The sequence below is a fragment of the Boleophthalmus pectinirostris genome, unplaced genomic scaffold (assembly GCF_026225935.1).
Source record: "Boleophthalmus pectinirostris isolate CB_2022bp ecotype Guang Dong unplaced genomic scaffold, ASM2622593v1 HiC_scaffold_18, whole genome shotgun sequence".
In the NCBI taxonomy this organism is placed as follows: Eukaryota; Metazoa; Chordata; class Actinopteri; order Gobiiformes; family Gobiidae; genus Boleophthalmus; species Boleophthalmus pectinirostris.
The window spans coordinates 6,577,693-6,597,256 of record NW_026571133.1 but is presented as its reverse complement, the minus strand read 5'-3'; the positions used below and the strand labels follow the sequence as shown (position 1 = coordinate 6,597,256).

Below are 19,564 nucleotides of genomic sequence, written 5' to 3'. Positions count from 1 at the left end.
TGTCAATCAGGTATGAGTGGATGTCCAGCTACTGGAGTTTGAGACGTTTCTTCTCGTCATTTACACATACGGGTAAGACGTATCCCCCTCACTAATGTTAATTCAGCATCATAACTTATTTTATCACACGGCGATAAACTGTTTTAGTGCTGACAACATTGCAACTTCACGTTAACCCTAGATCCATGTGTTATCCGCACAGACAGCGGCATTTTCTGCACTCAGGACCGTATATATGAATGTATAATGTGCCAAACAAAGAATCCGTCCATATATTCGTCGCATCGTTTTATTAGACGCAGGGTTCAAAGTGTGAGAAAAAGGATGCGACTTATAGGCGAGTTTCAGCTGACGTCATTGTTATTAAAAGCGCGCATCACATACTGGGAAATATTTTGGTCGGCGGCAAGAAACATGGTAGCGGTCAAATACAGTGCGTAACCTTGCGTATTTATCCCCGATAATGGTAAATTCCTGCTGCATTATCGGATGCACAAATAGAAGCACGGAAGAAGGAAAAGGTCTTTTTCATATTCCGTTTCTATTTGGTCTGAACACTCTTTTCAGTAGGTTCGTTCAAGCTGGTTTGTGGCACTGAGTTTTCGTGAGAAATTGTGGATTCTAAGTTAGGATCGGATGTGAAGAAGTACATGTGGTAATTTCATCCTGGGATTTATCAGAAACTGTTGCTACGTCGCTACGGAATCGTTTGTTTTGTCTTTGGAAGCGATTCAGCAATCCTTTGAGCGTGACCTTGTTTTTCTGGTATTTGTGTCCCAAATTCAGTTGCGGTGTGTTGTCCGGATGATTCGGATCACGACGCGGCTGTCCTGTCAAAAAGACGACAAATTTTACCTTAAAATGTATTGAAATTACACATTAAAATAATTTATTTAACAGAAATGCACAAACCTGTCAAGAAATGGGCCCAACACACGCGGTCTGAATTTGTTGGAGTCCACGGTTTGCGAGGATCTTCTACGTTTGCTCTGTAGATGTTTGGAAGCCATTTAATTCACCGTTGGCGGTTCTTTTCACTCGGAATATGAAAAAGACATTTTCCTTCTTCCGTGCTTCTATTTGTGCATCCGATAATGCAACAGGAATTTACCATTATTGGGGATAAATACGCGAGGTTACGCACTGTATTTGACCGCTACCGTGTTTCTTGCCACCGACCAAAATATTTCCGCTTTTGTCAACAATGAAACTTGCCTATAGTCCGGAAATTACGGTATAACATTTTGTGGATCTTTATTTTACCCTGAGTTCATTGTTAATAGCTCTATTGATCAAAAAAGGCTTAATCGTTGATACGGGTTTATGAAATTCCTGTTACCGATTACAAGATCTGATTCGCCGCTGTGTCCATTTGTGTTTTTATTGTTGAGAAATTGCTTTTTATATGATTCAATTTAGTTTTTGTTTAGCCCAAAATCACAACAGCAGGTGCCTCTTTAGGGCTTAACAACATCATTGATTTAACAAACAGAAAATTAGAAAATCAAACAGAGAAACAGACATTGGTCAATACCAGACAGACAGATTAACCGACATTAACAGAAAACAAGCAAATGGAGAACTGGACCAGAACATCCCGTGTCCTCAGACCCGCTTTTTGGGCTTTGAGTCGAATAAATAAGTTAAATAAATTCAAATAAAATCAAACTAATAATGTAACAATGATGATGAATAGTTGTAGTAAAAGTTATGATAAAAATAAAACAAGTGGATGCGTTAAAAAGGGCGAAAGTTGGCGGTTCAAATCCCATTGTCGACAAAAACATCACTAGTTGGTGGTGTGATTCCAGCTTCCACAGATGCATGCTGTCATTGTGTCCTTGGGCAAGACACTTAACCCACCTCGCCCCAGTGTAAATCGCTTTGAGAGCCTTGAAGGTGGAAAAGCGCTGTATGAAAATGTGAGCATTTACCATAAAAACAAGGTAAATAAAAAAGTATCTACCGTATTTTTTGGACTATAAGGCGCACCGGATTATAAGGCGCAATATTAATAATGTTGAATTCTCTCGTCTATTTTCATACATAAGACGCACTAGACTATAAAGTGCATTAAGCGAAACAAACGGACGACACTTGAGACTGATCCCTTAGCCCAGGCGTCCACGATCCATCGGCAGATCGTGGCGTAATTCGCCCGGCGTCGCCTCCCTGTCTTGGTGAATGTTATCCGGAGAACATGGTTGATAAAAATCGACAACATAGCCAGATGAATAGTTACGTGAAAGAAGTTTAACAGCATCAGGATGTTCCGTGTTACATCTTCGCGAGCGGCCCAGGAAGTCCCAGACAAAAGAAACCATCAGTATTTATAGTTTTATGATAATGAGTAAAATGGGCGTGTGTGCACATGAAACCTTGGTACAGGGAATATATATATATAAGGCAAAAGTACATACAGTATATAATAGGAAACTCGTGGCTGTTGTACGTGCTCCAGGGTAAAGGAGGTATGGAGATGTCATTTGTATATCACTTAACGAAAACACTGGAAGCTCAAATATATGGAAAATATAGTTGTAAATTTAACACAAATCTGGAAAGTAGCAGAGGAAGAATTCATGCTCACAGTGAAAGTGTCTTATGAATGTAAATGTGGGTGGATAATTTAAGTTTATTTTATTACCTATGAGGAGGACTCAAATATACATTGAGTAATAATGTGTTGAATGCACCTTTGCGCACATTTGTTTACACTTTACAGAAACAAAACTTAAACCCACATGGCTCATTTGCATAAACTATAAGGCTCCTGACTATGATAGACGTAATGCTCCGACAGTCCATCAAGCGGTGCGGCTTTGTAGTTTACCAAAGTCGCACATTTTGACAGATTTTTGTGCGCCATAAAATCGGTTTGAGGTCAGTAAGCACAACCAGAATTAATACATAAGGATTATAAGGCACTCTGTTGATTCTTGAGAAAATGTATGGATTTTAAGTGCGCCTTATAGTCCAAAAAATACGGTATACACTTTTACTGGATATATACAAAATATACAGTATGGGCAAATGAAGAGTGCAAAAATATCAGTACAAGAAGAATGCAAAATTATACAAACATGCTTAACTCATTCATTTTAAGTCGTATATGTTGCTGTGTGTTTTTGCAGTGTACATAACAATAGTTGAGTGCGTCTCCATGGCGACCCCAGTATGAGCCCCATATGGCCCTGTCTCGTGTCTGTCTCGCCTGTCAGCCCTGAGCGCTCTGAGTGACAGCGGTCATCCACAGCCGAAGCCTCATTAATCAAAAGTGCCACAGTGACTCCTATTATGGCACCATGCTGTTTCCATGACGACGGGAACGGGGACCCGGTTAGGATTTACACTGGGAAAAAAAAGAGAACAAAATACATCTAGCGTACATAACATGGAATGAAATTATTTTAGAATGTTGACGTTTATTTTGATGTTTTGAGTATTTTTTTGTGTGGATTTGACAAATTTGAAGACTAAAAATGCATGTGACCCTTCTTCAAATCTTAAGATGTGTTTATTGATCATGAGGAGGATTATTTTACTGTATTTTTAGTTTACTCATTTAGCGTTTTTGGTAAGGCTGGGTATCATTAAGAAGTTGCCGATACGATACATACCTCGATACATAGGCCATGATACGATACATATCTCGATACAGCACACTTTCGATTCGATACGATATAGTTCAAATCAATTTGATACGGTTCAATAAAAAATAAAGGCTAAATCTTGGCTGTGATACTAAAAGTCTTCGTTAAACCACTTCTTGTGCAAAGTTCATACGAAACACAAACAGTTTTATCATCAAAACAGTGAAAATATCAAATGTGTCGTATAAATGAGTTTCCTTCCTCTGAACAAGCAACAAAACTGTAGCACTGTAACAAAATAATTTAGTAAAATACACCAAAAATATACTCTAAAAGATCGATACTGTATCATCATATTAAACAATACAATATTTCAATATTTTTGCACACTCCTATTCTTTAGTGTCTATTAAATTATAAGTGATTTTTCCCTCTTTTGTTTCTTGGACTATAGGTTTAATAATTCTACCTATTTAAAGCAAAATTATCTTTAACAAATAACAAATTAACCTTTCTTTTTTTTACACAATATTGGCACTTGTGAGCTTTTGTCCACTTTATAATGATGTTACTGTCAAAACAAAAACATACCTGGAGTTTGATCACATACCAGACTCTTTACAAAACTCAAAACAGTGTGAAACCTGCTGGATTTATAAATTACAGGCAAAAAAATATCCGGGGCTCAATGAAGATTTGGACTTCGCTGTGTTTTTTTAGAACTGAATGGTATTTTTTGCATATATTTTATATATTTTTATACATACTGAGTTTTTATATACCCTATGACGTCCCACAGTTTTAACACTGCCATCTTGCGGCGTTATTAGGTGATGCCCACAGGTGAATCTCCACTCCTCCTTTTCCAGGTGGAGCAGCCCTATTGGTGGGTTTCTTGTACCATATTTTCAGGGCTATTAGGCGCTTCTGGATTATAAGGCGCACTGTCATTGAACGGTCTATTTTCGAACTTTTTTCACATGTAAACCGCCCTGGACTTTAAATGAAACACAACAGTTGAATGGGTCAGTTGGACTTTGTTTGGCGCGTTCACGGTGACTCTGGGCTTTGTTCAGTTGTGGCGTGTAGGGAGGGTGCTGTCTGGGACCGCTGGATTGTCGGCGTGTTCGCAGTGACTCAGTTGTTCAGTCGTGTCTAGAAGTGGCACATTGCACTCGCTTTTTCGGTTCGTTCCTTCGTTCCGTTCCTCGTCGGCGATGAGTGTGACTGTGGGTGTTTTTCGTCATGCGGTCGCTGTCTGCTCCGTGCGTGTTTGCGTGCGCTGCGGGTGGTGCGGCTTTGTAGTTTACTGAAGTCGTGTTGGGACACCCGAGTGGATTCGTGTATAGGGCTCTCTGGACTGTGGGGCGAGGTCGTTTTTTAATGGGGATGGAGGCTTAAGAGCGCTCCCGATAGCCCGGAAAATACGGTATTTAATTCAAATGGTTTGCTCTCAATTCTGTTTGTCCCTTGAGAAAAACCATAGGATGAAATGCGTCGGGATTTTGTAAATTGTCTATTAAAACATGCCGTAAATTAATAAAGGCATTTTATTTTAACCAGTGAGTGCCTTGGGTTTTTTGCACCTTTACACCTGGAGTTGTGTTTGAGTCATATTTACTATCAGAATGCTCTTTTCCACCTTGTGATGTCATGAAGTGGTAGTTTTCAAGTTAAAAGCTCCTTTTACCTTTTAGTTGAGTAGATATTGGCAATTCCAGGGCGGAAATGATCCAAATAATTCTAGCGAAGGTGTATTTTTAAAGCTAAGTGGCACCAAAACTACTCAAACCAAGACACATTTTCAGAAGTAATTTGAACTACTGTAGATATGTTTTATTTATTTATTTTTTTACAGTGTAGTTCTCCTGGTCCCTTGTGCCTGGTCACTGAGGCCCGTGCCAATCAGTGCCAGTCAGTGCCAGTCTGCGTTGGCAGGGTTATACATCATCATAAATGGAGCTCTGTCCCTGGTGGCTGTCCCCATATGGAGCCATTAGGGTTATGCACATTCAGGCTCGCACGCTTCGGCGGTTGTAAAAACATACTTTATCACGACATTTGGAAAGCCACATGGGTTTGTGTTGGGATGTTTTTTTGCGTCATCGGTGGAAGTGGTCTAGTTATGTCAGAGCAATAATTAGTATTGCAAGTGCTGAAAGTGAAAGAATAAGTCAATGATGTTACTCAAATACTCAAACGGTAACTCTAATGGTTTCACAAGTAAATTTTCCATCCTTTTTTTTTTTTATACAAATATCTTTATCCATTTTATATATATACTTCAAATATAAGAGTCTAAAGGCACAGTGGAAGTTAATCAGCTACGTGGTATCTAATAAACACTCCAAAAAGCTCGTTTAAAACACAAGACTCAGCGAAATGTGTTAATAAATTTAACTATTTATACATTTTGTAAGTCTCAGGAGCAAATCTTACATAAAATTATAGGTTGTGTGGTCATTTGTTATCATATAGCTGACTAAACCTGTGCAAGCTTTCCAACTTTACATTTTTTATTGGAAAGTTGATGGGGAAAAAATGAATGGAAAATGGAAAATGTTCTTCCAAATCCAGCGGGTGGTGGTCACTTCACATTTCACAAATAATAGCAGCACAGTTTTGACTTGTGTCTAAACTAGAAGTGCAGTTAAGAGTCTCAAAGCGAGTGGCACATTGATGAGTCCGAGTCCGACCCGAGCCAGATCATAAGTTCTAAATATTTGTCCAAACCCGTCCAAACTCGTCAGGTTGGATCGGGTTTCCAGGCTCTGTAAGGCACTGGGATCCATGTGTCATTCATTCATTCGCTTTTCAAAATAAAACTAAAAATAAGAAAATGAAAAAGCAACTATTTTCTTCATTATTTGTCTCCAAAACCAAAATGAAAAAACGGATAAAGATTCGTTTTTTCATTTTTCGATTTTGTGTTTAAATGAATAATGGAAAAAAACGGGTAACGACCATTTCCCGTTTCCATGACTTAAACTGCGATGCCGGACTTTTGCGCCGCATACGGACTGAATCAGGACTGAGACCATGATTAGACCAGGATGTAAACCTGGACCAGACCAGGATTGAGACTGGGACAAGACCTAGGACCAGACCTAGGACCAGGACTGAGATCGTGACCAGACCGGGACTGAGTCTGGGACCAGACCTGGGACCAGACCTAGGACCAGACCTAGGACAAGACCTAGGATCAGACCTAGGACCAGGACTGAGACCGGGACTGAGACTGGGACCAGACCTAGGACCAGGACTGAGACTGGGACTGAGATCGTGACCAAACCGGGACTGAGACCAGGACCAGGACTGAGACCGGGACTGAGACTGAGACTGGGACTGAGACCGGGACTGAGTCTGGGACCAGACCTGGGACAAGACCTAGGATCAGACCTAGGACCAGGACTGAGACTGGGACCAGACCTAGGACCAGGACTGAGACTGGGACTGAGATCGTGACCAAACCGGGACTGAGACCAGGACCAGGACTGAGACCGGGACTGAGACTGGGACTGAGACTGGGACCAGACCTAGGACCAGGACTGAGACCGTAACTGCGATCGTGACCAGACCGGGACTGAAACCAGGACCAGGACTGAGACCGGAACTGAGACCAGGACTGAGATCAGACCCAGACTGGGACCAGACTGGGACTTAGACCGGGACCTAGTTTAGTCCTGGGTCAGTTCTGGTTTATTCCCGGTTTATTCCCGGTTTATTCCTGGTTTAGTCCTGGTTCAATCCTGTTTTAGTCCTTGTTTAGTCCTGGTTTAGTCCGTATGCGGCGCAGTTTAACTCACGTTATCCATTTTTTTTCCATTATTCATTTAAACACAAAATTGAAAACTGAAAAAAATATATATATAAATAAATAAATCCAAAAACAAAACCATTTATTCATTTTGGTTTTGGAGACAAATAATGAAGAAAATAGTTGTTTTTTTCATTTTCTTATTTTTGGTTTTATTTTGAAAAATGAACGAACGATACACTTGGATGAGCAGTGAAATATATACTGTAATTTTTTTGGTCCGGTTACAATTTAAACTATATTTTGCTATGAATTACACAGACATCTCTCACAGTATGTTAAGTCACTGTTCTCTATCTGCTATAATAATCCATGTGTTATTGTTCCTCTTCTCTTTGCAGTTGTCCAGAGTACCAGTGGAAGCGTGTGGTCAGTACTCCACCTGCAGTGAGTGTTTGGGCTCCGGGGACCCCCACTGTGGCTGGTGTGTGCTCCATAACATGTAAGTACAGATATAACCCTCTTCAGACCCCTCTTTCAGACCCGTATCGACCTATACGCCGACTTCATACAAGTGCTTCAAATCATCGTCTCTGCAGTGTATTGGAAAGCCGTGTTCGCGCTCCCTATCAAAAAGCTAGAAGGTCATGCGGTCCCCACGGGAATAGACGTGAATGTGGTCTATCAATAGGCCTTTGTTAGAACGGCAATTCACAACTCCGAACTCAGAACAGCGAGGTTACACAGATGCTGACTATTCTGCGAAAGGAAGAAAACATTTGTCCTAGTTCTAAAGCAAATTGTAAATGGTCACGGTTTTGATTTTGATTCGAAGGGAATATTGTATATAAACTCGATACTCAATACTGATTCGGAAACCACAATGATAACAAAAAGACCAGGGGTGGGCCGTTATTTTTCCCACAGGGCCACATGAAAAAACAGAAAATACTGAGAGGACTGGACCAAAATGCTGAACTCAATTCTTCAAAATATTCATTGTATTTCTTTATAAAAAGCTGGTAAGAGTTTATGTTGTGATTAAGCAATGAAAAAGTGAGGCTCTTACAAAAAAATGTCATTTAAAAAACACCTCTAAAATAAAAGCTATGCACTTTTAGTCCGTGCATGAGGTAAAATTATTTTGTACCGTATTTTCCGGGCTATTAGACGAGCTCTTAAGCCTCTAACCCCATCAAAAAAACGACCGCGCCCCGCAATTCAGAGCGCCCCGTACACGAATCCACTCGGGTGTCCCAGCACGACTTCAGTAAACTACAAAGCCGCACCACCCGCAGCGCACGCAAACACACACGGAGCAGACAGAGAACGCGCAGCGAAAAACACCCGCAGCCACACTCATCGCTCCACGCCGACGAGGAACGGAACGGAGGAACGAACCGAAAAAGCGAGTCCAATGTGCCACTTCTAGACACAACTGAACAAAGCCCAGAGTCACTGTGAACGCCACAAACAAAGTCCCACTGACCGATCGAACTCTTGTGTTTCCTTTAAAGTCTGGTGCGGTTTATTTGTGAAAAAAGTTTGAAAATAGACCATTTAATGACAGTGCGCCTTATAATCCAGTTGCGCCTAATAGCCCGGAAAATACGGTAATTCCAAATGAGCTTAAATGAGCCGGTCAAAGTCAACCAAATGTGGCCCAGGAGCTGTACAATGCCCAGGTCTCCTTTAGAAAACAGAATGTGATTTTCAGTATTAAATAATAGTACTTTCTTTTGTAGTACAAGATGGTTTTATATTTGTGTATCCCTCAGTGGTACTAGTCTATGTGCTCTTATATTTGTTCTGATCCATCTCAAGATCATTCTAAACCTTGAGCAAAGGTTCATTTCCGCGACTTTTTTAGTATTGATACCTGCTTAAACGAATATCTAATTTCAATTCTAGTTTTAGTATCGATTCGTATCTGATTTTTGTATACTTTTGACGACCCTGTTCGCAATAATATAGAAACTATTTTAGATAAAGACAACATTCACTCACATTCACACACCAACATGGACAATAAAGGCAAGGCAGGTCTAGTCCCCTAGTGCCTCCGCTCAGTTTCATTTCTCTCCAGCGACTAGGTCAGGAATCGGAATACACTAGACGATTTGCAAAAAAGTTGTAGACCGCGCACTGGCCAATCAGCGAAGAATTGTGAAGCCATGATGTCAAACTCAAGCGCCTGTCTGGGTCCCGAAGCGGTCGAGATGGATGTAGACGAAGACAGGCATTCTGTGTTGGCAACGATTCCCGAGATCGAGGATTTAAAGCCGGAACAAAGAGAATGTTTGGTGAATTTTATCAAGGGGAAAGACGTTATTGCCCTTCTTCCTTTGGCGCATTACATACGTCACAACCAAACAGCAGCGACTGGTTAAATAAAAAAACTACCCGCCTACCATCGAGCGAACGAATCCTAATACTGCGAGGTGATGAATCAGGCTAAGGCAGGTCTAGGGTCTAGTGTCTTGCATTAGTAGTTAAAGAACCACCATGGAACCACCAGCTTTTAGATTAACGAGCAAATATCTACACCATGCCATCTTGGAAAATGACAGTGTTAGAAAAGTGTTTGGGAACTTGCTGAATTAAAAATGATGAGTTTGATAAGGTTTGTTGTACACGGCAAAAAGGGGAGTGTTAAAATTGACTCTCACAGAATCAACTTTAACATTTTCTCAGCGTTTACATGAGTCTTTTGAGTTTTTTGTTTCAAACTGTCAAAGATTAAAATACCATTACAGAGACGCAGCAGCTTTGTAATTATGATAACAAAAAAAAAACTCAACTGTGGACGTGTTGAGGCCAGATAAACATCAGCCAATAGAAAACGAGGCTCCCTCATTTTCTATTGGCTGTTAGGTTGTCAATCAAACTCCCTAGTATAACTGATTCATCAGAGCGCGGGGATTACGGGGTTTACGCAGCGGTTCTTAGAGGCTTTTTCGAACTGTCGCTTCCTCGCATTTCGCACAAAGTTTGTCGCGACGGCGGACGAGAATCCACGACCGGTTCGCCGCAAAAGAAAGTCCGTTTTTGAGGTCGCTGAAAGAAGAAGAGAAGAGGAAAAGGAGCAATGCCAAACTGAGGTGATTCTTGGAGATCTCGTAAAGCGATGGCGCGACCGAAGCAGACGAAGGGTCTAAAAACTGACGCGTCGGTCGCTGAATTACTTCTAGACAGGAAACTTCAACAGTAATTCTGAATGCGCACAAGGACTGTCGCTGTATTTCTCTTCCCTTAAAAAAATCCTCTATACAACCTTTAAGTAACACTGGACCACAGTTCCCGCTTAACCCCGAAATCAAGAGTTATATTAATGTTTTAAGAGTTATTCTGATTTAGCCAAACAACACACAGAGGCGTTTTATTTTATTTTTACTTTATTTTAGTTCATTTAAGATGAAATTATGAACAAAACTGGTTCAAACTGCTCTTCTCTCACAAGAGTTTGAAGTGGTGAATGGGAGGAGCCAAATTAACACTAAGAAAAGTTGAATTAACCTCAGCCACATTAACTCTGACAAATAACCCCAACTCAAACCCCCATTTAACTTTCAAATTGTTAAAATAATGGTGTTAAAAACAACTCTGAAATATTTTACTCTAAAATTTTTACCCTCTTGTTTTTGCTGTGTAGAGATACCAGCTAAAGGTGTATTGTGTAACTTTTGTTGTTGGTATTAAACTTTTCTATCTTCATGTAGACCAAATGCCTGTTTTTCAAGGTGTTCTTGAGCTATAAAATCACCTGTAAATTAATAAATGTAAGGTAGAGCTGTTTAATATCATACTGTAGATCAGGGGTGTCAAACTCATTTTGGTCCGGGGGCCGTATCCAACCTACTTTGATCTCAAAGGGGCCGGATCAGAAACTCACAGCATATAAACCCCAAAAATAACAATAGGTTTAAATATTTGTGCAGAGAAACACAAATCTATTACAGAAATCTTTTTTAACAGATGAACTCTTTCACAAAATATTATAATATTATGAACAACCGGAAACTTTAAGAAAAATACAATTTCAACACAAAGTTTTAACATGAACTTGTATGTAAATAGGAATACGTCAATTTTTCTTGGAAAATCCTGCACTCGGCTCCACTTTTCTCATTTTGGACATTTTTCTGATGAGGGTGTCACGGTCAACAGTCAAAACGATCGTCCTTTAAGAGCGTTTGGAAAGAGACAAGTCTTCATTTGTGCTGCTCTGGTGGGAGGGGCCACGTACAGAGACGCTGGAGACGCTGCTGTGATAAACACCACAGAAAATTAACAAGATTTTTATAGAAAATATAATTACAATATTTTAGTAGAAAATCAGCTGAGGGCCAGATTAAAGGTCTTGGAGGGCCGGATCTGGCCCCCGGGCCTTATGTTTGACACCTGTGCTGTAGATCATTCCATAGTGAGGTGAGGCATTCATTTGCAAATACACAGCCTATTTTTTTTTTGTTTTATGCACAAAAAATACTTCTTTCTTTTTATATTTGAACAAACTGTACACTATCCTCAAAACTCCTACATGTAAAGGAGACATAGACATCATTAAACCCAAGCTGCCAGTCCTGGAGGTGAGGGACCAGAGGGGGGCCTTACTGTGCCAACTTCATCCCAGTGTCGGGTTGCCTTGTTGGGCCTCGGCTCGCGTCCAGCTCCCCTCTTAGCTCCATTACCAAACCGTAACCAGTGGGATTGTTTACTGCCTTAGACACCGAACCCTGGTGAGAGAGTAGACGCAGGTAACAAGTGCCAGAAAATAGATGGGGCCCACTCGAAAAAAAAAAAAAAAAAAATGGACTTCACAATTTAATATCTGCAGTTTTTTTTTTTTTTTTTTTGGCTTGAGGCGCTCTTATATCAACATAAGCCAATATTAATATTTAATCACCTATCACCTTTTGCTCAGCTGGGGTTTCCCTTGCCAATTTTTGCCCACAAATCTGTCTGTATCTTTTCGCACTGGCCCATCAGCGCTCTAATACACAAAACTCGACTGCTGTCAAGTCTTTCTTCCTCCAGATTGCATTGGGAGATAGTTCTTGCTGGGGGCACTAGACTTCACTGTAAATTGAAAATTGGTTTCTTATGTTGGTGCTAGCCCCTGGGTGGAGTGTGTGTGTGTGTGTGTGTGTGTGTGTACGTGAGAGAGATAGAGCACTTTTAGCACTGTGGTCCCTAAAGGCTCTGGTGAGACATGGCCGGGGTAAAGATGCTATAGGTAAGAAGGACGTGCTGTTGGAAGTGGAGAGAGGGTTAAGGGGAGACACAAATAAAGAGGCGTAAGGATTCAAATGACACCCAGAGGTTATTAAATCTGGTCATGCAAGAAGTGACCCAACAATATATGCATTAGTATTTGTTAAATGTCCTATATTACACAAAATCGACTCTTTAATCTAGCTTTAATCCATGTCATAAAGTCATAATACCTCATCAAAAACAGACCTGGAGTTGTGTTTTTGTTTCATTCACACGTGTTTAAGTTAGGGATGGGCATGATTAATATGCAATCGATAATTGATCATTAAGAATTTCATTGATTACGTAAATTTTAATCGACAAACCGAATGTAGGTTGCTGTGCGTAGCGTGATCAAACAGGGTCCGTACATGTGTCTCTCTGCATCAGAAGGAGCGAGACACAAACAGTCGGTCAGTCTGCAGCGTACAGAAGCACAAATGAGTATTTAACGATGATTTGTGCAAGAAATTCCAATCTTTCTGTTGCGTTCAGGACAAGTGTGAGTCCATGTGCACAGTGTAACAAAGCAGCACATATGTTTCTGTGTCCAGTGGGAAAAAGTTTTACCAGGTGAGAGTCGCACAATGTCGATGACGAGTCCCCACCTCCCACCCGCCGTACGATGTCCTGGTTTTGACAAACGCAAATATAGTCACTCTAACCTGTATTCCACTGAGTCATGTCTTTTAATCCGACAGAAATTAACCACATCAGCGACACAAGAGCTGTAGTTTTATCTTCGCTTAGTTTATGCAAATTAGCCATGCGGTTTTAAGTTTTGTTTCTGTGAGAGTTGCGCAAAACTGAATTAAACACATTATAATGTCAAACGGGCTGATGTGGCTCTAGAGTCGTTACGGTTTATATGTCGTAAAGTTGAATTTATTTATGCAGATTAGTAGTGCAGATAGTAATAATAATGATGATCATTTTAATATAAAAACGTTAATTATTAATCGATAATCGATCATTAATTCTTCCGACGATCGATTAAGAAAATTTCATAGAATGCCCATCCCTAGTTTGAGTAATCCTTTATTATTAGTCTGTCTACATCTCCAAATCTCAAAATGTTCTGTTCAATCTTGTGATGTCATAGCCAGGCTGGCGCCACCTAGTGCCTCCGCTCAATTTCATTTCTCTCCAGCGACTAGGTCAGGAATCAAAATACAATAGACGGTTTGCAAAAAAAACCCAAAGTGCGAGTTCAGGCACCAGCCAATCAGCGAAGAGCCATATATTCAGTGTTGTCAACGATTCCCAAAATTGAGGAGGATTTAAAGCCGGAACAAAGAGAATGTTTGGTGATTTTCATCAAGGGGAAAGACGTTATTGTCCTTCTTCCTACGGGATTTGGGAAAAGCTTAATATACCAGTTATCCCCGTTAGCGGCGCATTACATACGTGATAACCAAATAGCAGCGATTGGTTAAATGATAAAAAGTACCCGCCTACTGTCGAGCAAACGAATTCTAACACTGCGAGGTCAGACGGTTTCTACGAAGTGAAACAGGGGCAGATTTTTGACATTCAAATAGCTCTTATTCAGAAACTAGAGGGACTATTGAAATAATTAAGGTATCAGAATGTAGGAAAGAGTTACACTCCAACAGGGTAAAGTTAAACCTGTGATATTCTTTCAAGTTGTTGACAAAAAAATATTAAAACTCATGTCGGTAACGGAGGGAATGAAATATGCAGCACTTTTTGGGCAATAAATCCAAACAGTGATAACTCTTGGTTCTCACTTACATATCCTTAACAAACTGGTTTGAATATTTGCTTCATATAGTTTTTCTACCATATGGTACAAGTTTAGGTTGAAAAACCTCTTACTTTTTGAGTAATGAGATTTTTTATTAAGAAAGGTCATGGTAACGGAGGGAAAAGTAACGGAGGGAAAATTGTGCAAACAAGTAGAAGGTGCATGATTTTGCATAATTTGTCAACTTTTTTCTTCCGAATACTTTAATATTACTTCAAAATGAAAGGAAACAATTTCTTTAAAATATGTCAGTCCTTCCAAGCAAATTTTTATCATTTTAAATAATTGTATTTAGTTTTTTAATCATGTACCTTCATCAACAGTTCAAAGATGGAATAACACAAGATATGATGAAATACATCCATTTATTTACATGATTTTCAGGTCTTTGAAATTTGGGAAATAATTTTTGTTCCATGTTTCATACATGGTCTGTTTAAAACGTATGTAACTTTAGAACTAAAAATGGTACAGAAAAAAGGTAAACAGTTTCATAAACTAGAGTACATATGTATCTGTTGAATACATTTTTATATCAGATGCATTAACTTGAATTTTTGGCCTTGTTGTTTACTTCTGCTGGACCGGGCCCAGCTGTGGCCAGAGTGTCAGTCCCAGGCATGGATAAATAAAATCAGTTCATAATATCAATAGGAAGTAAATTATCTGCAGGAAAAAAGAAAGAAAATAAAATATATGCATGTTTCTAAAATGCTTTCAAAACACTCCACCTCCTCGTGTATTCATCAGTAACATTGGTAGTTCTGTACTTCTATCATCCCAGATCTGTCCAGTAGTTTGTTATTTTTATTTTTATTTTTTTCAATAAAGTTCTGGCAGCCATCCTGTGCCTAAGGTCTCACACAGTCATTATTCATCCAGGCAAAGGAAGCAAAGTGTCTTGCCTAAGGACACAACCGAACTATACTAATGGGGTCAACAGGGATCAGTTACATAACCTTTCAATTAATAGACAAATTACACAGCTTGAAAAATGCCAATGGACAGATTTTAAGATTTTTACAGGACCTGGACCTGATTTATTTCCAAAGTATTAAAGTAAAATTAATCTTGCAGCTGTACAGTTCACGTTTTTAAATCTTTTACAGCACCTTTAAATCCCCCAGAGAGATTAAATGGCCAGAAATAGTGATGGGACAGGACTGAAGTAAAAGTGGTGAAGTACTAAACTTAAATGCAAATCTGTCCTTTACGTTCAAGTACATTTTTTAGTGGATACTTTTAACTTTTACTTCACTACATTTGAGAGAAGGTGTCTGTACTTTCTACTTCACTACATTGTTAACAGAAATGAAAAGTAAAGTATTTTTTTTATTATTATTGTCTGAGACCTGCTGAAAAGTTTATAATTTGAGCAAACAGCTTGAAATTTGATCGAAATTCAGCCCAAATCTTTATTAAAATCCGTTCATTTGAAGCATAATACCGTTTTTTTTGAGTAGTTCTTCCACCATTGGCCAGAGAGCAGGATTTCCCAAAGGATTCTCGGAGATATTTCCAGAATCCAGACTTCCAGGCAGTCACTAAGCCAGACTCCCGGTTTGTAAAGGTTAGCGTACACCCCGGCGCACAAACAAAATCGTAAAAACTCAACCCAAACGTGATTCATCGACCGCCATTTTGCCCTTCGTCGCGATCCACCCCCTGGGCCAGCCCCCCTCTCCCGGCGCTTGTGAATTCTTAACAAGGTCTCGCCGTAACTTAAACTATCCCGTGTCACCTTCGCCATCGGGCAGCCTCCGTTTTAGACCTGTGCTTTTAACGCTTTAAGGTTTTGGAGGACGGCCAGATGCCCCACAAATTAACAACTGCGGTCTCGCGCGCTTGCTATAAATAAAAGGTGTAAAAATGCCAGCGATTTGCTTGTAGGTCAACTCCGCCAGAGTGATTTTAGGATAATTAGCTGGATCAAAAACATACATAGGAAATGATGCTTTAATTGCTCGTAAGTGGAGTCTCAAGAGTCGTGTGGTCCTTGTAGATTTAATGGAAAGCGTGTTAGGTCAATTGTGGAAAAATAGCGTTAATTTGAAAAGGGACGGTTGCATTGTGATCAAAACGGAGTCATTTTGAAGGATTGTACGCTCTTTAAAGCAGTTTAAAAAATGTTAAAGGGCCCATATTACGCTATTTTCTGTTTGTTTCCTCGTCACAAACAGACCTGGAGTTGTGTTTTGTTTTATTCACACACAAACCCTCCGTATTTAGGCTGTGTTCTTCTCCCAAATGGAAAACACTCCAAGTCCAACTTCCAACTTCTGATATACAGGAAGTGCTCCACTGTGTTTTTAAACTCCATAAACCTTGGACAATTGTGGGATTGACACATTTCTTAACAAAAGGCATTACAAAAGTTATTCATGATTTGGACACTGTTACATCATAATTTTTTTTTTTTCAACTTTTAACTTCCTGACTTTCTTTAAGGAGGCTATAATTCTTTTACCGTTTGCTCTTAAAGCTACCCTACTTGTGTGTTCTGGGGTTTTTTGGGGCTCCTTAAATAAGTCTATTTATAATCTCCTACGAAAATGTAACGTAAAGACAGAACTTATTGACAAAAACACACTGTTAATCATATCGTCGTCTGATTGCAAAACATGTTATCCAGAGCAAAGTTTCATTTTTGCATGGTTTTCCTTCCTTACTTTGATTTACTTGTACATACACACCGTTGTCGAAGTTTTCAGCTTGTCCAAGAAAGTGTGAAGAATCCCTCACTCGTCCAGGTAGAAAATTCAGTTTGTCGGCTGGACAAAAGTCGACTGGACAAAACTAACTTTTGTCCAGTCGACAAACTGAAATTTTCTCCTCGCCTTGTCCAAGAAAGGGCGAAATTAAAAGTCTGGAGACCAACTGGACGTCTTAAGCAGGAGAAGTTTATTTACCATCAATAATATGAGCCCGGGGGGACATGAAAAGTCAACGTAGTATGATTTCAAAATAAAAACGTAGTCTGATCTTTGAGTGTTCGAGCCCTTTGACTCTGCTTCTGGAGGATGAGGTTTATAAAACAAGTGTGGTGAGACTATAAAGGCCAGCAGACAGCGGTTAGAGCCACAGTTTAGATAATGGTGCCAGTGGTGCGCCAAGGGAAGATCATGGTGTAAATGCAGTTTTTGTGAGTCAATGTTAAACCGAGATGTACGTGGAAGATAAATTACATACACTACCGGTCAAAAGTTTTAGAACACCACACTTTTTCCATTTTTTTTTTACTGTTTACTGTTGACCAAAAGCGTATTCTAAACTTTTGATTCATGAAAGTGTCCACCTTTGGCAGATATAACAGCTGAACACACTCGTGGCTCGTTCTTTTTATAACAGAAATCAAATATTCTTCACAAAGTTCTTCCCAAGTCTGTTGCAGAAGTTCCCATAAATGTGTGACACTTGTAGTTTTCTTGTCTATCACTCTTCTGTCAAGTTCATCCCAAACCAGCTCGATGGGGTTTAAGTCTGGACACTGTGCTGCTGGACGCTCCATGTTTTCAAGTTTTACCATCTTGTTCTTTTTCCTGAGGTAGTTTTGGCAGAGCTTGGACTTGTGTTTTGTTGTTTTATATTTGTTTTTTAACCTCTGTCTGTTCAGTTCTTACTTTTGTATCATTTCAAGCTCTTCGTTGGACTTGCACGACTTGAACTGCAATAAATAACTGGATAAATTAGGGCAGCTAAAAGTTTTGATCGGCGAACTTTTGAGCAACATTTCTACAATTATGCCTTATTTGACACGACTCTCTTTCTATCTTTTTTGCTGCTTCTTTAGATTGTATTACTACCGTTTATATTCGTCCAAGTTATTTCGCTTGTGGATCATTAAAGTTTGTCGAAGTCTAAACCTGTAAGAAAGAGCCACTGTATGATTCTTCGGTATGAGCGCTGATTGGCTGTGCGAGGCCGGTTCACTCTGTTTCACTTTTCCGCCCGAGAAAGCTGTTCTAAATCTGCCAAAATAAATAAAAACACTGTGAACGTGAATGCTAGTTATGTACCAAAAGGCTTGTGAGAGCTATGGGAACAAGTTTAAATACCTACTTCCTTCTTTCGCAGTTTGGAAATCAAGTACGCGGCTTTAATGCTCGGGTAAAGCAATAAATAACAACACAGCTCTTTTTAAATTGTTGTTTGGGATAGTTTCGGTTTTCCAATCAACCTTGAAATCACCTCTTCTCTCAGGGCAAACTGCAGCCTCGTATACACAACCACACACACACACACACACACACACGGGCTCGTCTCTGTATGACCATTACCTTTATTTACTCTATAGATTGCTGAGAGGAGCTGTTAGAGAACATACCGGGGGACCGGGAGGAGGCCGATCAATATTACAGCCAGGAAACCAACAGGAGCAGACTGTGCACCTGTGTTGGCTTAAAGTCATTGTCCTTCAAAAAAAAAAAAAACACTCACCACTTCGCACTAAATATAATCACTGCGATCATATGTCCGTGTGTGGAGTGGGGTTGTTATGATACGAACATTTCAATACGAAGGAAGAGACTTGACGCTCAATACTGATTCCGATATAATAAAAACAGACTTTATTTAGACAATAGAATGTGATTTTCAGCATTAAATCGTGGTACTTTCTTTTATATTCCCATGTTAAACTGGAAATCACACATAAATACAATTAGGAACAAACTATCCAAAGTGATCGCAATTATATATAAATATAGATATACCCTAGATAAAAACAGTCTTTTTATTATATATAACTCGCTGGTAATGCCCTACATAACCTACGGTATTGAGATTTGGGGCAATACATATAAGACGAATACAAAGCCAATCTTTACCCTACAAAAAAAGGCAATAAGAGCAATCACATTATCAACTTATAACGAACCAACCAATGCATTATTTATAAACCTTCAAACGCTGAAATTTTACGATTTAGTCGACCTTTACACTCTTAAAATCATGTTCAAAGTAAACAACAATCTCCTGTCGAAATCGTTACAGAACATGTTCAAAATCCGAAAGAGCCGATATGAGCTCAGAGGCACGACCGTGTTATTAAAAAGAAAAACAGAACAAACATTATGAAATTTTGTAAATCTGTTAAAGGGGTGGAGCTCTGGAACAACTGTACAGAAAACCTAAAATTGTGCACCACTTTCTTTCACTTCATAAAGAAGTTTAAATGTTTAACTCTGGACA

The 19,564-nt window shown here is 39.6% G+C and overlaps 1 protein-coding gene across 1 annotated transcript in view; it reads left to right on the top strand.

Annotated features, from left to right (window-relative positions):
* plxna4 (plexin A4) overlaps nucleotides 1-19,564 on the top strand; it is a 659,145-nt gene that overhangs the window by 379,537 nt on the left and 260,044 nt on the right. Inside the window, 1 exon segment of the mRNA XM_055154191.1 lies at nucleotides 7,752-7,852. Coding sequence (XP_055010166.1) covers nucleotides 7,752-7,852 — 101 coding nt within the window.